General features: G+C 49.2%; 1 protein-coding gene across 2 annotated transcripts in view; it reads left to right on the top strand.

Moving 5' to 3' along the window:
* LOC119434770 (nidogen) overlaps positions 1-24,434 on the top strand; it is a 47,643-nt gene extending 23,209 nt beyond the window's left edge. Inside the window, exons 4-13 of one of the 2 annotated variants that reach the window (XM_037701846.2) lie at positions 4,963-5,205; positions 6,393-6,593; positions 7,040-7,258; positions 11,024-11,281; positions 13,865-14,084; positions 14,949-15,262; positions 19,371-20,295; positions 21,534-21,818; positions 21,923-22,038; positions 22,860-24,434. In XM_037701846.2, the coding sequence (XP_037557774.1) occupies positions 4,963-5,205; positions 6,393-6,593; positions 7,040-7,258; positions 11,024-11,281; positions 13,865-14,084; positions 14,949-15,262; positions 19,371-20,295; positions 21,534-21,818; positions 21,923-22,038; positions 22,860-22,981 (2,903 nt within the window). In that variant the 3' untranslated portion in view covers positions 22,982-24,434. The remainder of the gene's footprint in view (positions 1-4,962; positions 5,206-6,392; positions 6,594-7,039; positions 7,259-11,023; positions 11,282-13,864; positions 14,085-14,948; positions 15,263-19,370; positions 20,296-21,533; positions 21,819-21,922; positions 22,039-22,859) is intronic. The other variant, XM_037701847.2, reaches the window with a different exon arrangement.
* The last annotated feature ends 2,570 nt before the right edge of the window (positions 24,435-27,004 follow it).

Here is a 27,004-nt window from a genome sequence, read left to right on the forward strand (position 1 = left end):
GCTGCATGACGACCAGCCGCTTTCGGAGCAAACAGTCCTGGAACGCCCACCTATAGCCTTCACACCACAAGAAGGTGAAGACACTATTGAAAGTTCTGCGTTAGTGGCTTATCGAGGGACTCTAGTTCTCACGGACGTTCCCAACCTCCTCTATTTATTTTTCCTGCCTCTGCTTTTTCTCTCCGCTATTCTTTCCGTCTTTCATCATCATCATCAGCGTATATTTATGTCCACTGCAGGACGAAGGCCTCTCCCTGTGATCTCCAATTACCCCTGTCTTGCGCTAGCTGATTCCAACTTGCGCCTGCAACTTGCGCCTGCAAAGCAAAGGCCAGAGAAAACCCTCAATGACGCTGTCCTTCGTTGCAATAGAAATTGCACAGGTGCAGCTGCTACCGGTCGTGTATTGTAATTACACCGAGATTATAGTCGCAACAGTGAGTACATATAAAAAGCCGAAGTTCTGCAAAATATGCATTAGAAATGGGAAGATAGAATGGCATATATACAAATGCAAAGGTACAACTTGATAAAGGGCAAAAAAGTGTCGCTGGGAAGAAAGTTCACTGCTTCTATACACAAAACCTCGGAAAAAATAGTTAAATATACGTATAAGTCTCCAATAAATCTACGTATTTAAGCAAACGTCACTGTATATAATGCGTCAAACAAGACAAATAAACATGTTGCGCAGTCACAGACCGTAAACTTTACGCATAGAAAGACAGACGATCCAGGCAAGAACAAAACTATGATCGCAGAAATCGTGATATGTACTTGGACAATGCGGTAGTCGCGACAGTACCATATGGGTGGAATAATAGAGGAATAATACAGAAATCACTACGAAAATGTGTAATTTAACTGTCAGCAGAGCGGTAACAAGTATTCTGCACCCAAAATTAAATAAGGTTATTGCTTCAGGTAAAAAAAGAAGTAAAAGCAGGTAGCTAAAATGGAAAGAAAAGGCCAAACGAAAGCCACAGATGATACGGCAAGTTGAACTACCCAATATCCGAATGTGTTTGTTTGGAAACGCCGCGTGGGCCGGGCTTTCAATGAGCAGGTTTGGTCAAAATTGGTTATTGATGTCCTCATAATTTTCGTATTCATATGATAATTTTGATCATGATGCTAACTCTTAGAATAAACGGCGAAAATTTCTGGGTTTTAAAAGCTAATGAACAGGCATACGTTTTCATAAATTGCGAGTTTATGTACCTGAAGGAACAGAGCCTTTTACTTACTTCATTCGGTGGGGAAGTTTAGCGAAGCGGTCAATGACTTCGGATACGTTGAGGCCGACATCTCTGTGGGCAAATAGAAGCGCCAGCCTAACCATGCGTTCCTCAGACATTGTAGAGCGCAAGTAGTTTTTTTTGCGATAGCAATTATATCTCATTTGTGCCGTAGGTTCCGTATGAAAGAAGAATCGTCGCCGCGCGCCGAACGCTTTGTGCGAGTGAAAGGGCGCGAGGGGCGCGTCTTTCACGGGGAGTGAACGCACGGCGGAGAACAAACGCGCGTTCTTGCTCGCTTAAGGGCTGCAGAAGTAGGCGTGTAGAGCATGGTCACTGCTTGGTCTGAATCTGGCAGATGCTATGTCCAAGTTTATACAGCTGATAAGCTAATATCATTACTCCGTATAGACAAGTTTGCTATCGCACAGTGCGACGGTTAGTTGTCGCAGTTTCACCTGAGAGATAGGCTATACGGAGTATGATCTTTATCAGCTGCTTGGACATGCAGCAACATCGGCAACACGCAGACTGTTGAAGACGCCAAAAATGCGTGCGGCGTTGGTGACTGTTGCCGGAGCCTCTGACTAAACTTCCCTTCCCTCCCCCTCCCCCACGTCCTCTCGCTCGTCGAAAGAAGGCGCGTTTGCTCTACAGATTGTGAAGGAGAACAGAGACGCCTACTTTTGCAGCCTTAAGCGAGCACGGCGCAGAACGCGCGTTTGTTCTCCGCCGTGCGTTCACTCCCCGTGAAAGACGCGCCCCTCGCGCCCTTTCACTTACAGATGACGTCATACGTTACGGTAGTGTCCATAGCTATCGCACTCTGCACTGGCAGTGGTCACTGGACTAGAATCTGCAGCGGTTTGTACACATTTACATAGAACCTGCAGTCGCAATGAGAGAGGGCATATATTCCGCTGCAAAAACCTAAAGACACTCCTTCGATGTCGTTGGCATCCTTGTTTAGGTACCTTGCACAAACAGTAAGCTGTTCGATTCCAGCAATATCCGTCGTTTCCGTCAGCAAGTATGGAGAAGCAGCCTGCAGTGTTTACTTTTGCATCGATAGGCTTTCTTTGATAATTTCACCACAAATTTCTATAATTTGGTTTTGTACATCTGGGCTTAAATACGAGGCATTACTGGGGCAACCTTCCAAATGGTTCTTCAGATATGTATCTCCACAATCAGCTTGCATATGCCAGTATTTTGAGCGGGGGCTTTGCTTAAATCAATAGGACCACTGTCCCTATGGCTACGGAGAGCCAGACCTTGTCGCCGGCTAAAAAAGAACTGCCTCAATAATAGGTCGTTAACATTTTTTCGGTTTTCTCTTATTTTACTTTGCCTGCCCTGGTCCAGCTGATCGATCACATTGGGTGCGCTTCCTGAAAACATTTGGAGAAAATTATCAGCTGCCAATTGACAGTCACGGTGATATTTAGTATGTTCGTGTGTGTGAAAAATTGCGAGCGCGTGCTTCCATTTCTGGAACGGCTTGGGCACGAGGGCTCCAGTGCACGCATGTTAGCCCAAGTTTATAAGAACATTAAAGGGACACTAAAGAGAAACTGGAAGTTCAGCTGGAATAAAAGAGGGACCTTCAGGAATGCATGCAGTTTTTGTTGGGTGCAAAAATATGAGTTATTAGCGGAGAAATTCGTACACAAAGACCAGATATTTCTTCCTCAATTTCTCTCGCTCCAGATTTGGCGCTGAAGCAGTGTCGTCACAGATTTCATTGCTCTCAGCGAATCAGAATGCGGGATGATACGTCACCGCTTGTGTAAACGGCCGAGGCGCTGACTGCATCATGGCTGCATGGCCGCTGCGTTTGCGTTCGCCGCGATGTATACCGTTTCCGCCGCTGAACCTTGCAACGAAGAGCTCGCCAGGGAAGCAGGACTGCATTTCAGTGATATTCAGTGAAACGGAGCGCGAAATGATCCTCCGTGCTCGAGCGGTAGGTGTTTCCGCGTGCGATGGCGGTGAGCCGCCGGCCGCGCCTGCGGAAAGCAGAGCTTCGTTTTCGTTGACGGAACGCGAGGCGTCCGGTCTGCCAGGTGACGATGTTCCAGACAGAACAAGCGCAGAAAGTTGCGCACGTACTCGATCGGTATGGTTATTTCGTGGATTTATTTAATGACTTTCAGCACTCACCGAGCCGCCAGTTCGCTGCTGCAGGGGCACCGGTATAGGGGATTTGATAAAGGCCGCATTGAGGGAACAGTTGCTAGAGAAAGGACTGGCCTCTGGGGCCCGCCAAGATACTTTCCGAGGGCAAGATTATATACATAATCCGAGGGCGAGAAATACAGAGAGCACACCATCGGTTTCTCTGGCTCTTTTGCCGTTTTACCATCGGCAGAGCACTGAGCCATTGCGAACGCCGGGGAGCCGGGGCTCATCGCGCGGCACCACATGAAAGGACACAGTCGGGTCAACACTGCCGCTGCCCCTGAGCAAGAGCCTTGCGCTGTTGATACAGCCCTCAACACTACAGACACGAGACATTTTCTGGCTGTTTCCCGCGAAGTGAACGTTTTTCGAGCCACGCAACACGCAACCAAACACTGTAGAGCGCAACAGGCGCGCGCGATGATGCACGGAGCAAAACGAAACTACGAAACTCTCGACCAGATGTAGCGCCATGCCATTTTTTCTTATTTATTTAATTTTGCGCTAAACTTGTAGTTCCTCGCTTGAAACGGTTTAAAAAGTTGGCAAATGCGGCTTATGTACGTTTAGGTGTATGTCATATTGCGTTTTATTAACAGCGATAAATCGCTCTCGACCAATCGCGACCGGCCTGCATTTGTAATCTCCGACGTCACGAACATGTAGTGCGGGAAATTCGAAGGGGCGTCTGCACCTATCCTTCAGTTTTTCGCTATTTTCTCGCTTATTAAACATCTTTTCGCCGTAAGAATGGTATGACTGTGATTAAGATAGGATAATCCACCATTAAAGCTCAACTTCCGGTTTCTCTTTAGTGTCCCTTTAAATACATAAAGTGCCAGAGCACGCCTTTGGAAATGTCAGTGCATCTTTCGCGTCAAAAGTTTACGAGACCTTTATACCTATAAAGTTTCACAATTGAAACCCACGCGCTCCGTAGATTCCGCGGCCGCTGCGAGATGCCGCAACGAGCCCGCTCGCTATCGAAAAGCCCTTGAAAGTTTGTGCTCGGATGGGGCTCCCTGCGTTATGTGACTCCAGGTGCAAGGGCGTTGCCACGAAATCGACCCCGAGTTCGCAATTTTCGTGCCGAAATGTATTTTCGAGCATGGAAAAGACTTTGCATACAAAATCTAGAATGATTCCCTGTGCCGGTGGTTGTTTTTTGCGGTGGTGCATGCCAGCTCGAAAACATTTCGGGGGAAAGGAACTGAAGCCCCATCATCCCCCCCCCCCCTGTCTACGCCCCTGGTGGTTTCATATTTTCATATAAGACGGCTTATATTGCCCTTGGAAGAGTGTCTTCCTAGGAATGCATTTGTTAAAAGTGACGCCGACTTTAAGGGGATCGGTGTAAGCTTGGTCTTTGTAAGCTGACTTTCCCACATTGCGTGTTTCAGTGAAGCCTACTCGTAAAGAAAAATGCGATACGAGTGGGGCCCGATAACGCTATCGCGTTCCAAGGTGAAGCTTAAGCGTCCTCTTTTTTCGTCGTCGTCGGAGGAGTGTTCGAGATGTGTGTGTGTGTATACGTTATACGCAGGCTCGCCGCACCGCGTGTCGGGCAAGCTGACGGGCTCGCTGAACGACGCGCCCATCGGCAACGAGGTGGACTTCCACTCGTACGTGGACACGCCCAACGGTCGCACGTACACGACGCTGAGCCGGGTGTCGCCACCGTCACTGGGCAGTGACCTACGAGCACTGCTCGCACTGGGCGACGTCGTCGGCTGGCTGTTCGCCCTGCCGCAGGGAGAACGGGCACGCAGCGGATTCGTCCTCACCGGTGGGTGCCTTCTCTTCACTATGGCACATTGAACCGGAACTAAACCGGAAAAAGAATCCAGAAACTCCACTGGTGTTGTCTAAGTATGTGTAAGCATACCTCCAAATTTCAGTTGGGCTACCCCCAAATGTCAATTTTGTCCACCCACAAAAATTCAAGTTGGCCTACCCCGAATTTCAATTTGGCCCAACCCTCCAAAAAATTTCGAGTTGGCCCATCCCCACATTTCGAGCTGGCCTACCCCTTTTTTCCAGTTGGCTCAACCCCAACTCTAAGTTTACGCGCCACCCCCTCCCCATTTCGAGTTGGCCCACCCCCAAATGTCAAGTCGGCCAATCCCCAGATTTCAAGCTGGCCCACCCCAAATTTCAAGTTGGTCCAACCCCAAATTTAAGTTTACGCGCCACCCCCATTTCAAGTTGGCCCACCACAAAATTTCAAGCTGACCCCCTCAAATTTCAAGCTGGCCCATCCCAAATTTCAAGTTGATTCAACCCCAAATTTACGCTTACGTGCCACCCCCCATTTCAAGTTGGCCCACCCACAAATGTCAAGTCAGCTCATTCCCAGATTTCAAGTTGCCCCCCACCAAATTTTAAGTTGGCCCACCCCCAGATTTCAAGCTAGTCCAGCCACAAATTTAAAGTTGGCCCACCCACAAATTTCAAGTAGGCCTACCCACAAATTTCAATTAATCCACCCACAAATTTAAGTTGGTCCACCCGTACTATAAGTTTCCACATGCATTTTCTAAGGAGCCTTATGTATCCCTATGGGCATTCACTTTTTATTTATTTTATTGGTTTAAATTCTTCCTTTTCGCTTATAAAGCTACCAATCATCTACATTTATACTATTATAACGATTAAATGTCTTAACTTTGCAAATTACGCATTTTTGTGCAGATGCAAAGCATTACACGTTTCGCGTGACGCAGCTGGGGTACTCGCCAAAGAATGCTTACGCATTAAATATATATCTGCAGTTCTCACGCATTGTGGGAATCGATTTAAGCGAGTATTTGATATTAATTTATTTTCTGTGCGGAAGCAGGCTGGACAAGACAGCATCAGCCGTGATCAGCTTAGTTCGCGGAGTTGAACCGGAACGAAAACCGAAAAGTTTCGGTTCGGCACTTTGCTTCTCACCATTGCTAGCTCCTCTCCTGAGACAATTCTTTCTTGAAGGCGGCGAGTGCAACCTGACCTCGGAGGTGCGCTTCAAGCAGACGGGCCACCACGTGACCATCCGCGGCCACTTCCAGGGCTTCGACGTGTTCAACATGATGAAGGTGCGCCTCGAGGTGCGAGGAAGCCTTCCCTCGGTGGCCCAAGGCATGGGCGTCACCGTTGAGGACTTCACGCAGGACTACAACCTCCTCAGTCCGGGTACGCAGTATATAGTAGTAGCGGTTTCACAGATCAGTTCTGTGGAATCCTGCAAGGTGGAGGAAATATCATGGAAGGAAATATTGTCATCCACCCGAATGTAGCACGAAGCTGTTTGCAGCCCTTAGTGATCGTTCCTTCATGCTAGTTTATTGTCCTTCGTTCCTTCGAGCAACACTCGGGTGGATGACAACCTTTTCCCTTTCACAGTAGTAGCAGTAGTACATGGTATACTAGTAGCAGCAACAGCAGTAGTAGTTAGTAGTGTAGCAACCGCAGTAGTAGTTAGTAGTGTAGCAACAGCAGTAGTATAGTTAGTAGTGTAGCAGCAGTAGTAGTAGTAGTTAGTAGTAGCACTGGTAGTTAATAGTAGTAGTAGTATAGCAGTAGTATTGGTAGTAAAGTCGCGGCTGCCTCTCTGAGTTGCGCGTCGCCTCTCGTTTCAGGGCTGGTACAGTCGCACCTGTCGCACTCGTTCCAGCTGGAGGGCAGCTCCCTACCCAAAGAGTACACGGTGGACACGACCGTGTCGTTCGGCCAGTGTCCACACATGCCTCCAGGGGCGCCGCAGCAACGCGTTCACGTCTCGCGCAACTTTATTGACTTCAACGACAAGGACAGCATCGTTCGCTACGCGCAGACCACCAAGGTCACCGCTGTCGACGGTGAGTGGACGCCGCTCATACGTCACTCCAACTCTTTAGCCTGTTAACAACGCGTACGGCAGAACTATATAGCTTTATTTTAGAGCGCAGGTCTTAGGCGCCCGTTCTTGCGGCGAATGTCGGCGTCGGCGTAACCGAGCGAACACAGCGACTGATGAAAGAGAGAATGCGGAGCGCAGCGGGGGATGAAAGACGCGAGGAGGAAAGCGGAGGAGGATCTAGGTACGGCGAAAGCGTGAGAAGAAAAGCATAGTGCGGCGACGATCGCTACGAGATGGCGCCAGAGTGTAGCGCGCGTCGTCTGGGAGGTCTGTCTGCGGCTGCTGCTGTGAACCGCGCCCACGTGTCACCCACGCGCTGACTCTCGCGATCCCCAGATTATAGCGAGGCAGTCGCGGCACACATCGCTCCGTTTGCGGCGCGCCACACGAGACAGAATGTTGTTCGCGCCAGCCAATAAATCGCGAAATGAAAACACATATAGAGCTGCGCTCAAAATTTCGCATTGAGGAGTCTCGTAATTGTCGGTGATGTTTTTTTTTTCGTATTTTAAAACTTGTTTGGCGTCGTCCTCTCTGTTCACATTCGCCCCCCCCCCCCCAAAAAAAAAAAAAAGGGGTGCGTCACATATTGTCACGTTGTAGCGACGATGAACCAGATTGTAGCAAAAAACCGTGAGTCAAGAAACGAACTCTTTATTGGGTTAACTCGTCCCCAGAAAAACAAGTTACACCCAAAGAACACTGATAGCGGCGAGCACAGTTGGCGGTCGTCGAAAATTGATCCACGGGTCGGACGTGTCGGCTATTTATGTATACATAACTTAGCGTAGATTCCAGCGTAATCGCTGATGCTAGCGTGATTTCTAGAATGTACAACACCATTCGCGTCGCGCATGCAATCTGATTACACGAGATGCGGCGACAACATAGACAATATAGATAGAAACAACGACATTTGAAAAAGTTGCGATAAAAGCGTGTCTTGCGTCGCGGCGATAACATTGTGACAGCGGTTAGCCGGTGAAGAGCGGTCACCGGAAAAAAAAAAAAAAAAACATGCACAATGCACACGTGTACAATATACCGTAGGTAGGCGTCATGTAATTCCAAGTGACATTAAGTCTCATATACTTTTGTGGCGCAAGATGTGTCGTTATTAATACGTGGAAAGCGCATTAGATCTGTACCTATATTTGCCACCAAACGAGCGAGCTTACAAGGTGTCCCAACTATCATGCACCAAGATTTAAAATATCCAAATGCCACGTATAGCTGGACAGAACCAAGGTCATCTTGTTTGTCGTCGCTTGGAGATACTCTGATTATTTTTTGCATTCCGCCTAATTATATAATTAGTCTTAATAAATAATCAACTTCTCAATTATTATAATTAGATGAAAAAAGGCGAAAACTTGCACTAGGCTGCGCAAAGCTCAAGACACAACGAAGCTGGCCGTTTAATTGATAGCGTCTCTTGGTTGTAGCTAGGTTGAACTTGGCTATGTCGAGGTTTAAACTTGGTTGTAGCTAGGTTATACTCATGTACGTCATCTGTGCTAGTACAGGAAAGGCTGCGGTAGTACTGGAAAGGTGCGCCGCGCCATCACGCCACCACCGCGCTGTCGCCGGAGGCACAGCTGGTATGACGTCATCCTCCCCCGCACCGTCGCGCTACCGCTGCGCACCTTTCCAGTACTACCACAGCCTTTCCAGTGCTAGCACAGATAACGTAAACGAGTATAGACCTAGCTACAACTAAGTTTAAACCTCGACATAGCCAAGTTCAACCTAGCTACAACCAAGAGACGCAATCAGTCGGCCAGCTTCGCTTTGTCTTGAGCTTTGCGGCCGAGTGCAAGCTTTCGCCTTTTTTTTTTTTCTCTTCTGGCTCAGCGCGCCACAGAGAGAAGAAAGGCGGGGGTCGGGAAGGGAGGGAGCTGGCGAGGGGAGACCACGTGCGCATATGCCGCGCCACCCTCCTGGTTGCCATGGCTACGGCGCGGCAGTTTCTTGATACGAACCACACATTACGGCTGGCTTAAACAGCTTCGCTATTAAAAGCGTCTATGAGAAAATTGTAGAGTCACGTAAACAACACCCGATACAGCTTTCTGTTGCTCAATACGTGCTACATAAAAAACTGTCAGCCCTTCCACTGTGGTGGAAATGGACGACAAGCGAAGCTGTACTATGGTGGGAATTATGTATTTCCAATTATGACAATTAAGATGTGATGGTGTAATTGGTTATTTGAACTAGTAAAGAATGAGAAATATATACGATCCGGCGGTTTTCATTTATTTAGTGACCATGGCCTTATTGTCGCTATATACGGTACACCGCCATAGGATGTACGGCAAAGGTTGGCACGTTCTTCATAAACACGTCACCAACGCCTCGCGCGTTCGGTGCGAACGCGGGCAAAACGTCGCCGCCAACAGTTCTGCGCGTTGTTTGTGTGACTACACACAACCGCTGTCAAAACGCTGGCGGGATCAAGCGCGCCAGCAGCAGCGAGCGAAGGTTCATGCGGTCTATCGCTTCAAAGGAAACTGAGCTGCGAAAGCACAGCGCATACAAAAGTAGGAGCCGTGTTGCAGATCGCTTTAAAATACGGTGCAGACGGTCGCGACCGCCCGGCGCTGCGCAAAGTACAAGTTTCTCGCAGAGCAGAAGTCGCAACCCCTCCCTCCCGTGCTGCCTTCCCGCTGTCCTCCTTTCGCGTGGGAGATTGAGTCGCCAGTTCCCCTTGCGTCCGGTCGCAAGATACGCATTTGGTGCCGCAGCTAAATGTCGCCTCCCCTCCCTCCCGACCACCCACGGCCTTTCGCGCGACGGAAGAAGTTGCGTTTGCTCTCCGCCGTGCGTTCGCTTTCACTCGCACATGCAGCATACGGCCAACGGGAGTTTTTTTCTACATCCGGACGTGACCATCGAAGACTGAGCCCTTAACAGCTTCGCTGTAAAAATGTTTTTCCGAGCGTGAGGAAGACGCGCAAAATTGCCGCGCGACTGGCCGCTCGAAGCACTTTTTGTGTATTCGCAGGCATCTTTCATTCTCGAAAAAACACCTTTACGTAGCACGTATTGAGCAACAGAAAGCGGTATCGGGGAGTTTTTCATGTGGCTCTACAATTTTCTCATTGACACTTCTCATCTAATTATAATATTTGATAAGTTGATTAATAAATTAAGACTAATCATCTAATTAGGCGGAATGCAAAAAATAATCTGATTATCTCCAAGCGACGGCAAATATTACCTTGGTTCTGTACAGCTACGTGGCATGATAGTTGGGACACCCTGTATAAGATTGAAAACAAACTAAGACACAGCTAACGACCCCAGGGCACATACCCATTCGTCCCAGTGGTACATAATTTTAGTCCGCACTATGGCCGAAATCGGCTCACGAAAACTGTGAGATAGACTGCACTTTCACCGGGATCGGCCCGCCAAAACAGCGAGATGACCCCGACCGCGCGGGCGCCCGCAAATAAAGTGGCTTCACTTGGAGAAGAATGATCCGCATTGAAAAGGTGATGGGTCCCGTGATGCATACGAGACGTGGTCCCTCGGCTCCGGTATGGCAGAAGGCGAGGGGAAGGAATGTAGCTTGCGGACGAGGAAAAGGGAGAGATCGAGTGTCTATGTGGCGATTTACAACTTCCAGTGTATAACCGACATTTTTGTTTGACGGGATTCGAGAGTTATAAAGCGCCCTTCAAGCGGCTCATCGCAGCTGATGTGCGAACGGGTGCAGGTAGCGACCCGTGCCAGGGTGTCGAGTGCGGCGAGCACAGTCGCTGTGTGCCGGACGGCGCCGAGACGCGGTGCCAGTGCGACGTTGGCTACGAGACGCTCACGCTGCCCCAGCGGGCGTCGACCGCTTGCGTGGACGTGGACGAGTGCCAGAGTGGCCGCCACAACTGCCACGTGCTCGCCGAGTGCGCCAACACGGACGGAGGCTTCGCCTGCCGATGCCGCCCGGGTTACACGGGTGACGGCGTCAGCTGCCAGCGTTAGTGCTCGCCCGTATACCTTCTAGCATGCCGAGCGTGTGTACCGCGCAACCAGGGGAGGTTTTCCGTAAGAGTTCACCTAGTGGACATGTTCATTTGATCTGCTGCTGAAGCGCTGATTGGCTGCTAATGACGCCTGGCTCCTGTTAAAGCGCACCCCAGCCCAGCCAATCAGAACTTCAACAGTAGACGAAATGGACATGTCCGATAGGTAGACTCTTACAGAATACGTCCCCTGGTTTATTCTTTCAATAACGAGCGTAAAACGCATTGCAACAGAATAATACATTCGTGACATCAAGTAACCGATGCCAACACAGAATACCAACATATCCTGGGGAGGTATCCTGTAAGAGTTCACCTAGGGGACATGTCCATTTCTTCGGCTGCTGAAGTGCTGATTGGCTGTGGCGCCTGGTTGCTGCGGACGTGCAGCGCAGCCAGTCAGAAGTTTAACAGCAGACGAAATGGACATGTCCACTAGGTGGACTCCTACAGAATACCCCCAGGATATGTTAAGATTAAATTCTGCGGTCTTACGTGCCAAAATTAAGGTCTGATTACGAGGCACGCCGTAGATGGGGGACTCGAGATTAATTCTGACCAGCTAGGGTTCTTTAACGCGTACCCAATGCACGGTACACTAGCAATTTTAAGGCGAAATCCTTATAGCATGCCCTGTGAAACGAAAAATACTGCGTCCGTACGGCGTTAACATTCGATGGTGTCAAAGTCCTCGTGACTAAGTGATGACGTCACGTTCCCGACGCTGGACCTTTTGCGGCTCACACTGCGAAATCTCACGGTGAAGTAAAGTGAATGAAGGTGAATTAATTAAGGTGGATTAAAGAGGATTAAGGTTGATGCAAATTAGAGCATGGTGGGTTAAGGTTGGTACAAATTATAACAAGGTGGATCAAGGTGGAGTTTTAATGTAAGGTGATATCTTAGACAAGTCCTCATGCTTTCGCCTTCAAATCAAGTAAGGATGCTAAAGTGACTGTCAACTCTCTTTTTGTATTTCGCCCCCATCGAAATGCGGCTGCCGCGGCATATGGCAAATTAGATGTACTGAATTACTTGTAATCAATTACATATTTATGGCGATATCGATTGTACGTACACTGGAGGCACGTTCGCGCCGTCGGCGCCGCCGTGCCGTTCCGAATAAAGCCCAAGCTCCAAGTGCGAGGAGAACATGAGAGACCAATCTGGAGCGTCTCGCGCGCCGTATGTTGGTGGTCACGTGATGTACTGCGGGTGCGAAGGCAAGCACGCGAGGGCCGAGCTGAAAAGAATGGTTGCTTGACGCGCTCCGTTTCCCGCGCGCCCAGTGTTCGAGGTCACGTGATCGAGACCGCTCTGCCTCAAGGCTGGACTAGAGGAAGAGAGGGCGCGTCCCTTAATAGCGTGCTGGTTCCTGATTTATGGAGGGCGCTGAGCCGTGCTCCCTGCATGGAAGCAGGCTTAGTGCCCTTTCCCATCAAATCTCGCTTTATCTCCTTATTTATGCCTGCCCGCGTGGCCGAGAGCATACGCGGGTCGCGCGCCGTATGCTGAAGGTCATCTGCTGCACGGGCGCCAGATTTAAAAACGAGCAGGCAAGGGCGAGCCGAGAATGGCTGGTGGCTTCACGCGCGCTGTCTTCCCGCGCGCTTAATGTAGTGTTGGTAGTCGCGCAAGCTGTTTTGTAGACGAGGCACAGGTACAGTGTTAGTACACTGTAGCACAGGTGAAGGGGTAAAGCGAGCGGCAGCACGAAACGTTCCCTTCGCGACGGGCGCTCCCCTCTGCCGGCGCTGTTCATCATCCATGGCATGCTCTGTGACACCGGGTGCTCGCGGTCATCGAGTGAGATGTGTTCATGATTGCCTGCGTGGGCCTGACACCATGCTTGTTGAGTTAGTAAGCGAATGTTTACTACAGTTTATACGGAATACGAAGCGTATATACGAGGTCATCATATTTAAGTTTTCCGGAATTGTTAAAAATCTCCTGTTGCAGATAACATAATCCTAATCCTTGAGCTGGATTATTCGTAGAGGCGCACATTACTTGCACGAAAAGTCGAAACACATATACAACTAATGAAAAAAAAACATTACTAATTATCTTCTCAATTAATTACCTTACGGCACATATTGCAATTTACGAATTGTAGCGGTCAGTTTGCAAGGCGTATATATCCACTTGGAATGAATTTACAGAATGACACCAGTTTGGAGATATGCGCCATCAAACTCGCCCTACAAATGCACTGTTGTTCCACTTAATTTTTTTTTTTTTAGCAGAACACTCTTTTATGCATTGAAGCACAAAAGTAACTGGAACAGAGGTTTGCTTACCACAGGCGTGACAATTTATTTGAATGTGATACGCCTCTAACTGTTCCGGCGCAGTTTTATCTTTACTTTTGCCCAGCGTCTTTCTGTAGCGCCTTCGGACATCGAAGATATATGAAATAATAAACACAATAATGAATGTAGTTGTAACTGCAATCGGTTGCTTTTTTTTTTTTTTTTTTTTGTCCTGTAATATGTACAAGTCATTTCACACCGAGCTGTGTCGGCGCCGCACCGCAGGGCTGGAGGCGCCGACGTGTGCCTCCCTGCGCTGCGATCCGGCGGCCGAGTGCGTACAGCCGAGTCCTCGCCACCCTCCGCAGTGCCGCTGCCCGGTCGGCTACACTGGAGACGGCAGCACGTGCGTGCCGGCCGCCACCGACTGCCGACAGAGGCCGCTCATGTGCGACGAGAACGCGCAGTGCCAGTACGACGCCCCGACCAGGACGTATGGATGCAAGTGCGTATATACCACAATTAAGGGTGGCTGACCGCGGGCGTGTTGGTAAAGTTGCATCTTTGATTAGCGCAGCGCGACGATGTATACATGGAAGCGAGGGAAGTGACAGGAAAGAGCGCTGACTTGCAGCAATTTTTATTGAGCACATAACCACGGCTTAAATACGTTGTGTAGAGCGCTAGCTATGTAAGTGCCCCTTCATTGTCGCTATGCGATAAAGAAGTGCAATATTTAGTCACATGATTTGCATAACGTATGTTGGAAACTGAGTCCCGTGCACGTGCTACCCTTCTGTTCTTTCTGTTCTGCCTTAGCCTGGTATTTAATTGCCGTGGTTATGTGCACAATAACAATTGCTGTAAGTCAGCGCTCTTTCTTGTCACTTCTCTCGCTTCCAAGTCGATCGTCGCACTGCTAAGCAAAGATGCATATACCACTCTCGCCTCGACACTGTGTCTCGGCCTCCCCCCGAACTTTGGGGAGTACGTATTATGTACACTGTAGCGCAAACGGAACACAAAAGGCGATAGAAGGACACGACACGGACATAGAGACACGCCGCGGACGTTATTTCGTCTTGTGTTTGGCTAAAGTTTACGTGGGACACCCTGTATGTCTGGTGTGCGTGGGGGCGTCGCCAATTCACGCCCGTCTTGTGAACAGTACAGCCGAACCCGGATATATGGAACCCACATATACCGAATTATTGTGTATATGGAACAGCTGTAAAATCCCCTTGAAAATTTATCTATAAAGTTTTTTATTGTTTATATCGAATTACCTATATATCGAAAATTTTTGTGATCCGCTTCAGAGTCTATATATCCGGGTACGACTGTATATAGTTTCGGGTTCTGCTCGCAGGTGCCGCACGGGTTGGCGAGGCGACGGCAGCTTCTGCGCCCAGGAGTCATGTCTCGAGGCCAACGACTGCCACTCGGACGCGCGATGCGTGTACGATCATCAGGTGGACTCGTACTACTGCGCCTGTAACCCGGGTTTCTCGGGCGACGGCTACGTGTGCTACCCGCACGGCGGAGCCCAGAGGCCCGGCTGCAACGTCGTGGCCGACTGCCACCCGCGCGCCCACTGTGTCTACAACACCTCCGCGGGACAGCACCAGTGCCGGTGCATGCCGGGATACCGCGGCGACGGCTACCAGTGCGTGCACAGCCGAGGTGAGTGCAGGCGTACAGGGGCTTGCCGGTTTTAAAGCGAAAGCTTTCGATCTCTGTTTCAAGGTCGCGTTGTGAGGTAAAGAAAGTCACGTGACCCAACGAAGGCCAGAAGCGAACCAAAGCATGTCCAGACGGGTGTAAGAGATGATAATGATTAGCAAAGTTAATTGATTAGTGATTGGATTAAGGTGGATTAGTGTTCGTTAAGGTAGATTAAGCTCGATTAAGGTGGATGATGGAGGATTAGGTGAATTAAGGTGCATTAGGGTGGATTCAGACGTATTAAAGAGGATTAGAGTGGATTACGGTGTATGAGGATGGATGAGGGTGGATTAAGGTAGATTAAAGTGGATTAGGGTCGATTAAGGAGGATTAGGGTGAGTTACAGTAGGCTTTACAATGCTTTCACCTTCGCGTCTCTTAGCCGATAGCTAAGGACGCCTGGGAATTTTTGATCCTCTTGGAACGGTATGGAGTGTAGTACAGCAAGACCAATGCATCAGTCAACCTTTTTTATCATTGTCCGCTTAAGAGCTGGATTATTTGCGCATTCCTTTTGAGGTGGCTGCATCTGCTAAACACTGCTCATATTTTCACTTCTATTAAGAGTGATTTTCGTGCTTCCTTGTTGTAAGCAGAATTGAATTCTGGGATTTTACGTGCGAGAACCACCATTTGATTATGAGGTACGCTGTAGTGTGGGACTCCGGATTAATTTTGACCAATAGGGGATCCTTAACGTGCGCCCCCCCCCCCCAATTCACGGGACACGGGCGTTTTTGTTGTATAAGATGAGAGAACTAAAATCGCTATGCACGTGGTCTTGTTTGGATTAGTTGAAGTTAGTTGAAATTAGTTGAAAGTTAGCGCTTGTGTTTAGCGCTTGTGCTTGTGGTTCGTTTCTTCTTGTGTCCCCATTTTTGCTGCACTACACTTGATGCCATTGAAAGAGTGAAGCATTGTATCTTTCCTCGTAAGCATGACCTCAGAGATCGGGAGGCTTGTGCAGTCTTGCGCCCGCCCTCATTCTCGGAGGCTACGCCCTAAACTTATAGAGTTTCCAATAAAAATTACCAGAAGAAACTCTCTTGCTAGTGTCTACAGGAGCCGCGAGTATGACGCTTCAGCCAGCATGGGAACGATATATATAGGTATAGTACAGCAGACGTCCTTTAAATTGACTCCGGTTAATTCGAATTTTCGGTTAATTCGATCCCGGCCGAAGGTTCCCACTGGCGACCATGTATTTCTATGGGCCCAAACGTTCGTGATTTCGATCCTAAAATTGGCCGTCGCTGGATAATTCAAATTTGACCAGTCAGCGTACACACGCCTGGCCCCTAGCTATTGTCACCTCAATTGCGACCCCTTTAGTGTCAGTGTCTGTCTCGGCGGAGCTTAGCAGACAGTGAAATCCGTCGATTTTCGGCCTGTCCTAGGAATATTTTCAAGCAATAATGGTAGCTCACAATGTCAGATTACGGTATTTAGCCGATTCTAACGCGCGCCTTTTTTCCCCCAAGAAAATTGGGCCGAAAATTGCCTGTACAGTGCAATCGGATATGAAACCAGAATGAAGTTCGTGGCGTTTGTATGCTTTGCCGCAAAGCATCGCCGTATTGCAACGAAACTTACTTTAGGAAACTGGCCGCCACTGTGCAACACGTAATACTTGCCCATGCTTCTAACTAAAAAATCGAGGGAGCTTTAATGTCATTTCAACGTGAGTTTTCTACTTTTTACACATAGAAAGAGGTCGCGCGTTTGTTTCGGGGGCGTGTTAGAATCTGACAACTATTTCCAAATGAATCGGCAGTGTGTTCTGGTACTTTCTCAGCATATGGATTAATTCGACCAGCCGAATAATTCTATCAATTTCATCGGTCCCGTCAGGGTCTAATTAACGGAAGTCGGCTGTACATGGATTTGCCTAAATTTCGCCCTCCTGACTTCTAACAGCTTTGTGATCGACTTCTTAAATTTATCATTTTCAACAAAAACATGTTTTCTTATAATGCAACATTTTACAATGGTTACTCGTGTGAACAGAGACTAACTGTCTTGATGTGCTAAACGAATGATTGCTTTGAAGTTTAGAAGCATATTCCTATCGAAAACCCCATAAGAAATTATCCCGTACGAACGTATGGGAGTCCCATATAAGAACCTGTATATTCCCATGTATCATATGAAGTATCTCCCATACGACCCCCATATTGTATGAGTGTCTCATTAATATCATATCCTACGAGAGTAACCCGTATGTCATCATTTAGAACATATAGGGCACGTCCCATATGATTATATGAACGTACGGAGATTCCATATAAGAACCCGTATCTATTCATACAGTATATGCCCCCATATGGCACTTTTTTGCTATAAAAAATTGGCAGGCAACGCTAGTACTGCTGTGCATGTTTTCGGTGTTTGTCAAGCCGTACCATCGCACTGCTTCAATTTGCTTCAACATGAGCCGCTTAGCCCATGTCAAGTTGTTGCTATTTCTGTGCTACTTCAACTACAATAACAACAACTGAAAAAAAAATACAATTAAAACTTTCAGCGGAACAAGAATTTCTTATTACGTGCTGTTTTATATCAGTATGCTAACACGAAATCCACGATAGTAGAACGTTTGTATCAATTCCAACAGCATAAGAGAGGGGAGTATGAGAGGGAAAATGTAGGCAGGTTGGCCTGTATCGGTGTGAGCGAGTACAGGGATTGAAAGATAAAACAAGGAACATCAATTTCGTAATTAAGTATGAAGTCCCTTAAATAATCGAAAGAAGCTAATATTCGACAAAGTTCGAATACAGTCGGCTCCCGTTCATTCCATTCTTAAACCGCAAGATTTCATCGAACTATACGAAAAAGGTCGAAATGCCTAACAACCGTAAAATGACCAAATTCAAATATTTTTTATTGCTCGAGGCAGTCTGTAATGTCTTTCTGCTTCTTACTGTTGAAGCGCGACTTACCTGGCATGCAGCAACGAATGCCGACACGTTTAAGCTCTGCCTCAGAGTTGGACTGAAAAGAAAAGTAAGGTTGCTAAAATAAAAGTAAAGCTAGTCTTCCCATTCTTGTAAATCTCCATGGTCTTTTTGTTTACTGTTTTTTGTTTCTGTCTCTGCCAATTTACTGTCTTTGTTTCTCTCACTTCCTTTTTTGATGATTCCTGGATTTCTATTTACACTTCCAATTACCCTATACTTGGTTGTCAGCTTTTTTTCACCTCTTCCTCCACTCTGTATCTGCGCTTTTGAGGTACACATACTTGTGCACTTTAGCCGCCCATTTATTTTCATCCATGTTCGTGAGTCTTTCTCAAAAATATAGTTTTGCCCTGCGCTTCCCTGACTTCAAAGACAAAGACGTCATCCTGCACTGCCTCATTTGTGGTTTTACCCTGGGCTCCCATACCCAACCGGCCTATACTGAACTTTGGTCAACTTCCAACCCCGACAACATATCCAATTTTAGGCACAGAATGGCCTTTGGGAACGTTACACCATTACGCCTAGGAAAGCAATATAGCGCCGTCTGGTGAATTCCTTTTTTTTTTTCAAGACATAGCAGCCGCTGCGCGTATGAGGGGTCCTCTGCGGGATCGAATTAATCGAAGCAGCAAGCTTTCACGTTTGAGCCATACGAGTTTTACGCGTAAGCGTAGATGGCCCGTCTGGGAAATCGACGAGATTATGTTTGAAGCTGCGAGGGAAGCGAGCGCCGCAGGAGGAAGGCGCCTGGAGGTGGAGAAGAGAATCACCACGTTCGCGCCCTTTCCGTTTGTGCTTCGACGCCGCGGTGTTCGCTGTGCATGTTCGCGGCGTCCACGTGCTTGCGTGTAACCCACGTTCACGAAGGGAAACGGCACTAACTTTTTCTTCCAGAGCAGTGTACGTTTTTTTTCGCCAACCCTTTCCAGAGCGTTCGAATTAAGCGAGAAAGTCGTATGAACGGGAGTGTCGTGCGACTGTAGTGAATTGTCGAATCGAATGCGAATCGAATAACAGGGACTGTTCGACCGGTATTCGAAATTGCGAATACTCGCGCACCCCTATGTAACAAACGTTGACCGAACCCTCGCTTATCGACCCAGAGTCCGGCTGCGAGACGACCAGCGACTGCGCCCCCGTGGGCGGCGCCTGCGTGGCGACAGCGGACGGTCGCCGCGAGTGCCGCTGCCTGGAGGGCTTCGAAGGCGACGGTCGACGCTGCCAGCCGCTGGACGAGTGCTCGACGGCCGACCAGTGCGACGCCAACGCCCAGTGCGCGTACGATGGCCAACGCTACCGATGCGTCTGCGCCCACGGCTACCGAGGCGACGGCCGGACGTGCAGGCCGCCGGTCGACCACCCCGGGGCGGCGCCGTGCGACTGCGGCCCGTACGCGCGATGCGTGTTCGACCCTTCGACGCAGTCGCAACGCTGCGTCTGCGAGCCCGGAACGGAAGGCGACGGCTACGTGTGCCGTCCGACGGCGGCGCGGCCGCTGTCCTGCCAGGACGACCCCGCGCTGTGCTCCAGGAACGCCGACTGCGTGCCCGCCGAGTCGCAGGGCCACGTGTGCCAATGCCAACCGGGATTCACCGGCGACGGGCGCACGTGCGCGCCGGCGCCCCGGGCCACGGGAGAGGAGTACCTGCTGTTCGGCCAGGGCATGTCCATCCTACAGATGCCGCTCGAGCCGAGCAAGAGTAGCCCGGGAAGGCTACTCCTGATGGAGCCGCATCAGACGGTGGTGGGCATCGCGGCCGACTGCGTCGAGCAGCGCATCTACTGGACGGACGCCGCGTCGGGCGCCGTGAGGCGCGCCTTCTACAACGGGTCGTCGGCCGAGGTCTTCCGGGCGGGACTGCGGTCGCCCGAAGGCGTCGCCCTCGATTGGGCCTCGCGCAACCTCTTCTGGACGGACTCGGTCGACGACACGGTCGAGGTTGCCTCCCTGGACGGCGCCTACCACCACGTGATCGTCAACACGGGGCTCGTCAACCCCAGGGGCATCGCTGTGCACCCGGCGCTCGGGTAAGCATTCGTACTTCGTTGCTCGTCCTTTGTTTCTTGCTCACTTAAAACACCCTTGGAACAATAGTGCGAGCGATCGCAAAACCGCATTCATCTAGGGCGCCATCACTTGCCTATGAAGTCGCCTGAAATTGTGGCAATGCGGTAAAGGCCTCGTGTCGCAGAAAATGCGGCGTCGGCGTCGTTGTCCGTTAGAGAAAAATCATATTGTCACGGTACGGGGATCGATACCCCGCACCTCCACCAAATTGTCACGGGGATTCACAAGTACACTGGAGAGACAATATATATACAGGCTGCTGCTACCAGGGAATGGCTGACAGCATCTCACGAAGCATGTCCCGTCTTCTTTCTCTTCGCGTAGCACAGCAGTCTTTTAAGGGCAGGCTCATACGCAATGCCTCGTAACAATATTATCCCGAACCCCGCCGGCCCTCCGCGTGGCGCATAGGCGTTACTGAAGTAACTGAATTTCTCAAAGTAAAATGCGTCAGAAAATTCGTGAAGTACGGCTTACACACAACATACAGACACGATAGCGTCAGACTGTAATTTGAATATACAAGAAAACATACTTCTGTTACGCGGATGATGATGAATAAACATTTATTAGGCCCAAAATATATTAGTGGTGCCCACAGGTACCAGACGGGGTGGTTCCCTAGTTACGGGACCCATATGTTCCCAGCAGCTCCTGGCCCCTGTCCGTCAGTGCGAGCTGAATCGGTAGGGCGGGGCTGGATAACAAGGTCTCCCATCGCTCAAGGGGTTGGGAATTGGGGGTGTTGGCGGGAAGGGGATGATGGGGGGTCTTGAGTTCTGTATCTGTTACGCGGAAACTCAAACACAAACCCCTTTTCCAGCTGCCGTTTGAGGTCTGTTATAGTGAGAGCGGCGCACACCGCTCGGTTCCTTGCAACACCATCCAGATGGCGCTCGCCTCCGCGCATCGGCGGCAGCGGCGGATCACGCCGTGCGGGGGGAAAGAAAAAAAAAGAACCAGAAAGCTCGCCTTCGTGCATAGCGTTCGCCGCCAGCGTTTGCAGGCAAACATTACGGTTACATAAGCTGCATGAACGCTACATGATGCAAGCAGAAAACCTTTAGACTTAGCATACAAGATGGTTCCACAAGAGGGAAGAAAGCCTACAGAAACTTCAAACCCATTTTTGTAAGGAATGGTTATAAGCAGGCTGGCTTGTCGTCACGGTCCGCGGCATCTCTCTCTGCACACACAGGCGTCTGTACTGGAGCGACTGGGACCGTCGCTCGCCACGCATCGAGTCATGCCACATGGACGGCTCCGGCCGGCTGGTGCTGGTCGAGGGCGGCGGCCTGGAGACGCCCAACATGCTGGCGCTCGACCTGGAGCACAACGACCTGTGCTGGGCGGACGCCGGACGTCGCACCATCGAGTGCGTCAACCTGAACGGCCTCGGCCGACGGGTCGTGTACACGCCGGCCCAGTACCCGTTCGGCCTGGCCGTAGCTGCCGGGAAGGTGTACTGGACAGACTGGACAATGTGAGCAGCACGGTCCGCGCGCTCTGCCCTTATTGTCCGACTGACCATTGACCGCGGTTTCACCTCGTTTTTTTTTTTTTTTTTTTTTTTTTTTTTTTTTGCAGCCCGTTCATCCACGTGGTCGACCGGAACGGAGGCACGGCGGAGCCCCTGAAGCTGCCGCTCGGCGGCAACGGCAAGCTGTACGGCATCACCGCGGTCTCGGAAAAGTGTCCGCAGCGTAAGTGCAGCGCATGACAAGCCGCGACGGGCGGGTGGAATGCGCTATACAATCGGTGATTGCTAAATATGGTTATATTAGGAATCAACGTTAATGTGCAGACACAGCATGGACAAATGCAATGACCAGGACGAACTATAGTGTGCTAGAATATGGGTACTAACGGGAATAAGTGTACTAGAATACCATATTTTAGTACATTGTAGAACAACAGAGTAAGACCAAAACTAGTCACTTAAAGGTCTACGCTATGAGAAACACATTGCACCTAAGCATTCGGGTATCTCTCGCTCAAGCGTAGCATGAGCATACACGCCCCCCCCCCCCCTTACCCAATTTTTGACACATGGCCTAGGGTTTTTCCTGCGCACTCGAGTCGGGATCCTATAGAAAAAGTGCTTCCAAACAAGGAGTAAGCCAGCAGATATCTGTGGAGTCCGCCGCACGAGGGTGCAGCTTTTATGTTGAGTACTGTTTTTGCATACGTTCAACTCATAGGTGTTGCGCGCGTCTGCCTCGTCAATGCCTCGTTAGTGCCTCGTAGTGTGCCCGTATAGTGCCTCGCAAGTTCCTCGAGATATTCGACACAAAGGGCATAGCTGCACTGGCAACGATAATAAACCGTATGACGCGCAGATGAACGTAATATATAATGGACGTTCCTGCTTTTATGATTGCAATTAATAAGCGCCCTGATTCGCAACTTTGGCGTAGTTTTACAGCAAGGTGAGATGCGCTTTGTTGCAAATAATAAAGATCGCTATAGATTGGCCCGTCTATGTGTACATTGTTGACGCTTTGCTCCTCCTCCCCAACCGCAGTGGCCAATGCCTGCAGCCACCTGAACGGCGGGTGCCGCCACCTATGCCTTCCCAGTGGACAGTGGGGACGCACGTGTCATTGCGGAGGCAACAGCACGGCATGCAACGAAGTCAGCGCCTGAAGCTTGGTGTGCGCTGACCGAGCCCGGCTTTCTTACGATGAAAAAACAAGCATTTTTCGTTCCCGGCCATTACATTTTTGCTCGAAAATCAGGGCTGATATAGTGACTACTTAAAAAAGAGAAGGAAGAAATGTGCTCGGAGTACACTGCATAACTCTTGGTTTACCAGATGTGGCCGCAGTAGAGCTAAGTAGTGACTCGATCAATTCTTTTCTTTCGCTGGGGGGAGGGGGTGGGGGGCTTATCAGCATTGTGCACACAGGTACGTGTATAATTACGCGCAGAACGTTGTATGCTTCGGAAGGCGCCCAACGCACGCGAAAGGCCCGATAGGCCGAATAGTGTGCGAGGAAGTATTCTCAATTCGTTTGAAGCAGAAACCTCCAGGCGGCCTGCAGTATGTGTTGGTAATCTTAGTCACAGTATGACGACAACTTCGCCTTTTAGAGTCCTAGCTGTATTTTTTTTTCTTGGGGACTTAAATTACAACGTTACTCCGGTGACTTTGGCCGAGTTCAATACCTTCCCCCATAAAATCCCAAGGTTCGGGATATACATGCGCGTCTCCATTTGTCGTTACTTCTGCAGACATACCGAAGAGCTTATGAGTGAGCCATCTGAGTGCATCAAGCTGCTTTTCTAGGCAAAAGCGCTATCTTGAAATTTGTTACCGTTTTAGAAAACCGGAGGAGGTTTTGCCTTTTCACATTCCGACCGTTGACTAGCCACCGGAGGTGATAATTTAAAGCTACAATTCAAAGTATGATAAGAAAGACGTCTTGAAACAACCGAAAGTTGAAAAAGACAAAATTTCGAGCGTCATTATCATCATCATCATCACTTAGCGAGTTTTGACTAAAAATGGAGTGTTCCACCACCTGGCAGCGTTGTCGAAACATTAAAAAGGAGAGAGAGAGAGAGAAAACGTTACGTGGGCTGCCCTCGGTGGGTCGTGTTGCTCGCCCACACGCTTTCCGCTGCAACTCCGCGTAAGTACCACATAGTCGAAATAAATGGACGTTACCAAATTGTTAATCTGTTGGGTGCGCACTTGGACAAAGAAACAGCGCTTTTGAACAGAAGAAGAAGAGGAAACGACTAGACACACACGCCGCTGACTAGCAACCATAATGTTTATTCGTGTTGGAAAGGCCACATATATGCGGCCATCGCCAAGTGCAAGAGAGCAGGACACGGTTAAAATCACATTAGAGATATAACAACTCTCTTTATGTTGTTTAAGATATGTAAATGTGTCCTGTTCTCTTGTATTGGTGATGGCCGCATATATGTGGTCTTTCATTACGAATGAACGCTATGGTTGCTAGACGGCGCTCGTGTCGGTCGCGTCCTCAATCTTGTCTTGCTATAAAACGCCGTTTGTTCAGACAAATGTACATTGTCGCTGCCAGCTAAGTGCGCATTACTGTGACGACTGAACGCAGCCCTTTATATATATATATATATATATATATATATATATATATATATATATATATATATATATAAAGAGATTGTCCGTATTTCTATCGGGTTGCTTCGGTGCCGTCAAAGCCTTAGTTAAAGCATGGAGCAGCTATACCGTCCAAGGCCGAACATCACCTGCGCAACGTAGCAGAACACACAAACCAATTAGGTGGGTTGACGAGATCGAGCCCTGACCTTTGGCCCCTTATTCAAGGGAGGTCAACCTGGGTCACGTGTGCCACCGGAAGCCTGTCCACCTGCCGAAACGTAGGTCCTCTATGGTGTCATCATGATAAAAACGAAGGGGGCATCATTTACGGCGTCTGCGCGAAGGGAACCCTCGTCTGTCAGCATGTCCCCGTATAACAAGTGTCATCGCTCGCACGATGCAGTGACTTATTTGGATGCTTCGCATTGTTGTGAAAAACAAAAATATTGAAATTATTGGTTGTGACAAACAATTATTTTTTCTCTTGTGAATATAGGCAAGCTCTACCTGCGCTTTAGATGTATAAGAGGCTGTCTGGCGTATTCATCAATGACACGCACGCTGTGAAATCTCTTGTGGAGTTTGTTACGTTGTATTTGACCGAAGAATAATAAAAAGTTATGAAAAAAAAGAACTGAACTCGATCCAGCTGCTTGTCTCACAGACCACGGAGGTGTCGCTGACATCGTTTCATAGAAAAGATTATACTAGAAGGAAATCTGGTGCTGCGGTCGGTCAGTCTAATCTTCGTGCGCGTGGCTTCAAACGTTCTGGTGATGTTATTTGTCACGCTTTATCTTCCTATAGATTTCCGAGCAATCATCGCTTTCTAAGCGGAGCAAGGCAATTGTAGCGTCTGCGCGCGTGCGTAATCATTGCCGATTGTTGCATTTATATCGCAATATTTTGTTGGAAACTTCGGTTGCAAGGTCACAAAGCCGTTTGAAGCCAGAAGGGCGAAGTTTAGGCAAACCCATGTATGTACCATTCCCGCAGTGTCTCTCCATCACTTGGCTCCACCGCCGTTCTTGGAGACACTGAAACGCCTACGTTCTTTCTCGCTGGTAATTTCTGTTGTGAACCCTGTGGTTCCTGAGGGCTCTTTCTTTTCGTTTAGCGCCCTCTAGCACTCGCGTATAACAGTCGTTGAGCGAAATTGAGCACCGCGGTTTCTTTTTCCAATTTTCTTTTCTTTTGTTTTTCTTTTTTTTTTTCGTGGAGGGCAGTAAGTGGCGGGGGGGGGGGGGGGACTATATGCACCACTACGTGCATATACGAAGATAATCTTGCCATGTATTGTACGGCAGCGGAAGAAATGGAAACCATCTATGGCGGAAACCAACAAAAGGCGGTTGAAAGATAGCAGATAAGACAGCGGGGTGCTTCAATGCATGAAGCGACGTTTTGTTAATAAACTAACTGGAACGTCAATGGATTTCCCCGGAAAGTTCGGGAATTAATATCTCGAAACTGGTGTCATCCTGAGAATTATTTCCAAGTGGATCCGCCTTGCCAACTCCATGGCTACAATTTGTAAATTGCAATATGGGTCATCAGGTAATTAGTTAAAAAGTTAATTAGTGCATGTTTGTTAATCATTCTGTTATGCGTTGCAATTTCTTGTGCAAGTAATGTCCGCCTCTTCGAGTAGACCAGCTAGCTCATGAACTCGAATTGTCCTATCTGTCACAGGCAACCTTTCAGAATTTTTGAGTGCTCGCTGAAACACCCTGTATGTATATATATATATATATATATATATATATATATATATTGTGAGCATTATTCATACGCTTCATATTCTCATCTGTACATTCTCATCATCACCGTTTTGGGGCCTGGTAGCGGGGCTCTCCCTCGGGAGAATAAAGGAGAGTCTGACTGCCTAAACCTTGTCTCACAAGTGGTGGAGTCTGCTGTCCGGTTCCTTCGCCCTCTCGCTGCCGGTCTCTCTCCAGCTTCACTTACGCTACATCCTGGAGCTCCGCTCGGGTCGCCGCCTCTACCAACTACACTCGACCATGTCTCAAGACCAGCAGGCCACTACCGCGACATCCACCTTGCCTGCTCCGGCGGGAACCCCTGCTTGGACGGTCACCACCCCTCAGAAGGATCCACCGGTGTTTGCTGGACTTCCCGGTGAAGACGTTGAAGACTGGTTGGAGCTATACGAGCGCGTGAGTGACTTTAACCACTGGAACGAATCTGAAAAACTTAGGCACGTCGCCTTCTACCTCACCGGCGTCGCAAGAACTTGGTTTTCTAACCACGAGCTCGATTTCGTCAACTGGAGCACGTTTAAGCACCACCTACGCCAGATTTTCGCGAACTCTTCTGTCCGCTCAGATATTGCCCAGAAGAAGCTTGCTGAGCGTATCCAGCGCTCGGGCGAGTCGTACACTTCGTACATAGAGGACGTGCTCACCCTCTGCCGCCGCGTGAACACCTCGATGCCAGAGCGTGACCGTGTACGCCACCTGCTCAAGGGTATTGGGACTCTGGCATTTAATGCTCTTGTCGTGCTGAACCCCACTACCATCGCTGACGTCATCAGTACGTGTCAGCGC

The sequence above is a fragment of the Dermacentor silvarum genome, unplaced genomic scaffold (genome assembly GCF_013339745.2).
Source record: "Dermacentor silvarum isolate Dsil-2018 unplaced genomic scaffold, BIME_Dsil_1.4 Seq239, whole genome shotgun sequence".
Classification (NCBI taxonomy): Eukaryota; Metazoa; Arthropoda; class Arachnida; order Ixodida; family Ixodidae; genus Dermacentor; species Dermacentor silvarum.